At 37.4% G+C, this 6,756-nt stretch overlaps 1 protein-coding gene across 1 annotated transcript; it reads right to left on the minus strand.

Annotated features, from left to right (window-relative positions):
- Positions 1–1,423: 1,423 nt before the first annotated feature.
- On the minus strand, positions 1,424–1,861 carry LOC101298225 (protein BUD31 homolog 2-like). Its single transcript, XM_004300322.1, has one exon. It carries the CDS (start codon positions 1,859–1,861, stop codon positions 1,424–1,426), a length of 438 nt encoding a protein of 145 aa, XP_004300370.1.
- Positions 1,862–6,756: the final 4,895 nt, after the last annotated feature.

Genomic DNA, 6,756 nt, shown 5'->3' on the forward strand with positions numbered 1-6,756 from the left:
CTTCCAATGAGGGATCCCTTTTTTTGTTTATTTATAAGGATAAGGTATTTGACGAACTTCCCAATCACAAAATCACATCTCTACCGTTCAATTTGTAAGACTATATGAGTATATCACTTCCACAAGTTTTCAGAAGATTTGGTGATTGTTAAGTCGTCCAAAACTTTGATTTATTTTTAATAAAGTTGAACGGTTTAGGTTTGTCAAAAAGTGTTGAATTTATTATTTAATCTTAGCCATTCAAGATCATTAAAAAACAGATCTAATGGTGAGTTGTTATCCCTAGAAATAAACAAAAAAATGGATCTCTCATTGGAAGGGCCCTGATATATATATATATATACACACATACGATCGTTATCAGGTGCGGACGTCCGCACGGCTCTTAAAGTGCGGACGTCCCTCCTTTCACCACCGTACGGCACCGGCGAGGGCGCGCCTCTACCCCAGCGGACTCCAGCAGCTTCCCCGACCATTTTCCATCCCCGGCGAGTCCGCCGAATTCCAGTTTTCCCGAAGCTCAAATGATCTTCAAATTTGATGAAACTTTGCAAGAATGACCTACACACTGTGTTTTAGACATTATATAGTTGAGATGTGGAAATAAGACCTGAAAGTGAGCGAAATAAAGAGTCCTGCACTTTAATTTCAAAACGGGATCCCACTCTGGAAGGGGACTCTGTGTGTGTGTGTGTGTGTGTGTGTATATATATAATAAAATATAAAAATAGATGGATTATGGAATGATTGAAATTTTCTTGTTTATTAGGTGTTAGAAGGCTGTTGTGTACTTGTGTTACTAAGTTGTTGTCTAGTTTTTTTTACAACTTGTGTATGCCCATTTGATTCTCTTTAATGACTTGCATTTGATTATCTTTAATGTTATTTTAATATGTTTATGCAATACGTACACACCCATAAACATGCCTAAAATATTTGATGTGAAACATAAATTAATACGAGTGTGTATTAAGATATTAGAGATGTGTATTTAAACTTACTCTTATGCAATGGATTGAACTTAGACAAAAAAGAAAGAAGAAAAAATTGAATTTGGAACATGATTTTGGTAATGTAATAAACTTATTTCATATTTAGTATATTTTTTATGTATTAAAAATACATAAATATTATTCTATTTGCCGTGTCCAAGCCGTGTCAGAAACTCAATTTTTGAGTTTTACTGTGTTGGGTCGCCGTGTCCGTGCAACATAGGCTCTAACAAATACTTATGACAGACTGCGTGATATATATACATAAGAAAGAAAATTAGAATCCATGCAGAAAGAAAGAAAAACCACTTCGTAAAATACTGCAAACCTATATCTTTTAGTTTTCAACTCTCAGTTAGCAAAACATTTTTGAATTTGCAAAAGAAGCGTACGCACTACTAATAATCTAGGCCAATCCTTGTAAGGAGTAATCAATCTCCACTGGCACAGCCCTTGCAGCCACAGTGGACGCATTCTATGACTTTCTCCTCTCTTAGATGCTTGGGCACTCGGCAGACGCAGGTAGTCGCAAAATTATGATCCCCAGGTTGCATGCACCCTAAACAGCAGAGGCGTTCGTAACCAGGCTTCTTCCACTTTGCAATTAGCTTGCTGTCTGCGTGACGTTGGTCCAAGCAGAATTCATACAATTCCTTGGGTATTTCTTTTCTCCGATGGTAAAGATCAAAAATGTAGCGGCTCTTTTGATGTGTTATTTTGAAAATAGGCCATAAAGTCTCACATATTCTCTTACCATCATGGGTGTCATTATCAGCTTCTTTCATCTTTGCTTCTAGCTCATGAAGAGTAGGCTCAATCAGTTCCCAGCCTTCTGGGTGCTTGATTCGGTTAGTCTTTACCTTGGGCATTTTCTACTTGGTGGCGTTGCAGAACTTGCTCCGGGTTTATAAAAGAACTTGGTCTATGACTCTATGCACATAAACACAACCAACATAAATATAACTTGAGACTTATGATGAGTACAGGGACTTATGCTCATGTAATTATAGAGTTCAACTAGGCTTTGCCCATAAAAGATTTACTAAAGATATGAGATCATATCGAATATATTATGGATTCCTTAATCAACATGTAAACTATATGTTATCTACATATTACATATATTACATTCTTTATACAACTTATAATACTTTGATTAAGTTTAATCAATTGCTTAAACTATAAGTCACATAATATTGTTAAACTCCAATATAATCCTTCATAGCTAGCTCTGTGCCCAAGGCAGATATTCCTTGATTGAGTTTTTACATTGTACATGTGTGTAGTCCTCGGAGAGTCGGACATGCTTGATAATTGGTATGAAGTAACAAGTATAAATGCATGGAATCGAGTAGAACTTTGATCAAGCATCCATACAATTATAACTTCATCCTCATCTATGAGATTGTCTGTGCATGTTCACAAACATTAATATGCTGGATTAAATGAGATAGCAGCATTCCCAACCTGGTCAAGTCGATCGTCAGCCACTCAGCCTTTGAGGAATGTCTGGAGGAAGGAGAGAAAAAACATCTTTTCAACCATGAACCAAGTAGGTATGGAATCGGCGGAAATTCTTCACCGCACCTGGTTCAAGTGAACCAATAATCACTGACCAATCACAATCATTTATTTAATCCACTAAACTATTTAACACTAATATCGATCTTAACACCATTAAAAAATTAAGATAGAAAACACAATTAACATGGTAAAAACACTTAAAAGCTAAGGTAAATGTAAAACTAGGTAAACACTAGTTCCAGTCTCTCCTCCCCTCTCCGCCGCTCACTTTCTCTCTTCCGTCCCTTTCCCCCTCTCTTTCCACGTCCACCTTGTCACCCCTCCTTCCCTTCCTCCTCCGCCAATCTCCTCTCCTCCTTCATCTCCGCCACTCGGGCCGCCGTTCACTTCCACATGATCGCCCCCGTCGACGCCGCCGACTCTCACCGATTGGCCATCAAGCAACCCCTACACTCGAGGTCACTCACTCCTCTCTAAAACTCTCGGCTCCGAGCTCGCTAATCAAACTGTGAAGCCGCCAGTCTCGAATACGCATGTGGTGGCTGCAGAAAGCGATGAGGAGGATTAGATGTTGGTGAGTTTGAACGTTGAGCAGAGGAGGGATGAATAAGAAGAATGAATTCCAGTTCTTTGTTTTCTAAAGGAAGATGAAGGAAAGATGGTATGTTATGTATCTGACTGGGTTTTGGGGAAGAAGTGGTTTTGGAGAAAGGATTGGGTTTTGGCTGCATTTAGTGTTCTTTGAAGATTGAAGAGAGTTTTCTGGGTTTTTGAATTTTAAGTTTTTTTACTGCATTTTGATTTTTTAAGTCATTAACGGCGTTTGTTGAATCCGTTAGCACATATGACCGGTTCAAGTGCACCGTGGTGTACTGAATCCGCTCCGTGCCAGAGGAACTTGTTCAATAAATATAGAAGGCAAATGATTGATACCCCTAAGTAATTCAAATTTTACTTAGGTTAGATTTATTCCTTGCTGGTAAATTTATCTGGGTTTGATTTCATTGATTCAGTGTGTTCTGTAAATACCTCAAACATAAACATAAACTGATATATATATGGGAAGCGCTGGACTACGCCGTAGTACTGTACGCCATTGTGGTCGCGAGACGCGTGGCGTCTTCTCATAGGCAGGGAGGAAATTTGAGGGACAGCGTTGGAATTTCTTAGATGACGACCATTTCCCTCTTTGTTGACGGCGTCTGGGTAAAAGCTAGGGGCCATTCTGTAACACCGACGACGGGGTGAAAATGGGGGTTAATACGACGCTGCATGGAGATCAGCCACGTCTCCGCCACGGAGAGGGCGAATTATTGGCAAGCAAAATTGGGGTCGTCCACAAGTTCGAAATCGAAATAGGCGGAGCTGGATGAAAGTTTGAAACCGATTAACTGAACAAGGGTTCAAGCTAGAGTAGAGCGTTGTGCGTGATTTCGACATTGAAATAAGCGTTTTGGCTCACTAGTTTGAAGTCGATGAATTGATCAATGGGTTGAAGCTGTAAATTGCATTCAACCAGATAGCATTCCTCCGGAGGTATGGTTTATGTTCATGTTTTTTAGATTTGATTAACAGCCGTCTCGAATTCATGAGTCAAGAACAGATGTTTCTTTTTCATATCGTTCTGCATGTGTCTAGTTTTTTATCATCTTTGCACTTGTCAATTATGTGAATGTTTAGTTTAGAGAGAATCGAACCCTAGAGTTTTTGATATCAGCTGTGATGTTCACTCCTTGATCTAGACTCATAGATGTAAATCCACTAACATTATTGAAATAACAAGCTGCCTATCCAGATGTTAATCCCACAAAGTTTTCTGAGATAACCAGATCTCAGTTCATCCATTTCCATTGGTAGCTACATTGCGCACTAGTTCTAGTTTTATTCATGGGCAACAGTCATAAAAGATTTAGATGGTGAGCTCTGTACTATTTAGGCGTTGGGCCATTGCTTGTACGCATGATTATCATTTTCACCCATGATCATAGTAACTAGAACCTTGCACATCTTCAATTAGAGGAAAACTAATGCAATTGTCTTGTTCCAGTATCAATCGAAGATTATTGTAATACTTCATATCTGTAATCTGCTCTTTTGGTTATGTCTCTGAAACTTCAGTGTTCTTTCTGTAATCTGCTCTTTTGCTGTTATGGTGCTGATGATATCTGTGAAGGTATTATTACTCGTATGGAGTTGATTTTGTCAGAAAAATTGCGAAAATTTGTGTGGAAATGGTTTTGATTTCGGTTTGAATATGTGTTTCTTTTGGAATAATACTTGTAGGACATGATGGTTTTTGGAGAAGGAGAGTGAAGAGTTGTTTTTTCTACCGAATGAGGTTTGTTTTTGAACTTGTTTATGGTCACTGTTTGATCGCTGAAGTTCATCTTTCTTTGGAGGTTTATGTTTGGATTGTTTTTTCTGGTTTGATGTAAATGTTGTTGTTGTTCAACTCTTGTGATTGCAGATTGGGAGTAGGTTCTGTGGCTTGGGGGATATCACAACCAGACTTGACTGTTCTCTATCTATTGTTGACAAAGTTATAGAAAGGTTGGAAACTCTTATGAACTTATGACAGAACTTGATCTATCTTTCTTTTTAAATGGATACCATATCAGCCAGTGAGTCCCTGAACTCTAAAAAACGAAGCATAATGATTTCGAACCATTTCATATTAGAAATGAGAGTTTTGATTTAAATTGGTAGTAACTTTGCAATACAATAGGAGGGGATATGTCTTTTCTTGAGTATTATGTGCATGTAAGCAATTCAATGTATTCCTCCCTACACTCCGGTAGCTGTGTTCTTGGTTTCTGGTAATATTTATTAATCATTTTCCAAATTTTCATGTTCATTGATTGTAAAATATCCCTCTGGTATCTTTCTGTGATAGCCATGCTGATGGAATCAACAACTGTTTCTGTTAATTATAAAAGTTGGATGTTCTTCAAAGACTAAAGTGTCTGTATGTGGGTGTGTTGTAGATATTATCCAACGTTGAAGATGGGCCAGACTCTTGCCTCTCTCGTCACATTCTTGTGGTGGATTCTTCCTTGCTAACTTGCACCTTATACTGTCAATATTTTTATACATATTACATCTGCTAAGTAAATTTTGCATACCAAAATCTGTAATCAACTATCAGCATCGGCTACTGGTTTTGATTACTCAAATTTAGGTTTTTTTGATGAAATTAATAATTTAGGTTCTGTTGTCCAGGAATTGTCTAAAATTTGTCTGAAAAATGGGGTCATATTCTGTAGTTTTGTACTGTTATATTGTCTCTGGATTTTTTCTATATCAGGGACTATTTTGTTTTGACTGTGTCGAGTAATAATTGATTTAAATTGAAGTGGATAGCCAATGTGGTGGATGAAAATGGAACTATCTGGTGCTCTTAAACTGATTTAAAATACTGCGTGCTGAACACTGTTGTAGTTTTTTTGATGGCTAGGCCAAAAGCTTTAGGAGTAATGTGTGTTGGATATGAGTGCTTTTTTGGATATTATGGAAGTTATTATCCTATACATTTCTCAAAAACTGGTGCTTTTACATTTGATGCTGCTTAAATGTGCTCAACTTCGTTATAGATGTCTTAAGGCTGCCTATATATATATATATAGGCAGCCTTAAGAGTTGAGTGCATCTGTGATCAAAGATTTCAGATATTAAGGATATTCCTTGGCGGAGGTTTATAACCTGAGTAGAGATATCTCAACCAAGTTAGCAACATTTAGTACTGAAAATATGAAACTGCTGCATATTAGTTTGGTGTGTTTTCAGGGCTTGTAACATAGAGCAGAAATTCCTCTAGATTTGTGTAATGAACTTAGTGAACTTGAGCCTACCACCATTCAAGTCTTTTACCTCTTAATATTGGAAAGCATTTGTGGTTTTTGGCCTTCTTTTTATTGGTACTTATTTTCAAGTTCAGGACCAGTGTTTTCTCACTAATAGACCTTTGGTATGTGTAGGATGTAAAGTTTCCCATATGTATCAGCTACAAATGAAGATTACATTCTCTGTTATGAACTTATGAACATGTTCCTTCAGGAAATTTATTGGTGAATGTACATATATTCTGTTTTACTGGCTGCGTAGTGTTTTAAATGTGCAAATGAGTGTGTTGTGAAATTATAGACTTGTCTTCTTAAATGCATTAGGTAAAGTTCCATTCCCTAGGTTTACTTTTTCATGCTATACATTTTAATTTTAGAAAACTTGTACTGATATCTCTTCA

The sequence above is a fragment of the Fragaria vesca genome, linkage group LG5 (genome assembly GCF_000184155.1).
Source record: "Fragaria vesca subsp. vesca linkage group LG5, FraVesHawaii_1.0, whole genome shotgun sequence".
NCBI lineage: Eukaryota > Viridiplantae > Streptophyta > Magnoliopsida > Rosales > Rosaceae > Fragaria > Fragaria vesca.

Bases quoted from the DNA above. Each gene is read 5' to 3' on its own strand.
- LOC101298225 (XM_004300322.1), bottom strand. From the start codon at position 1,861: ATGCCCAAGGTAAAGACTAACCGAATCAAGCACCCAGAAGGCTGGGAA.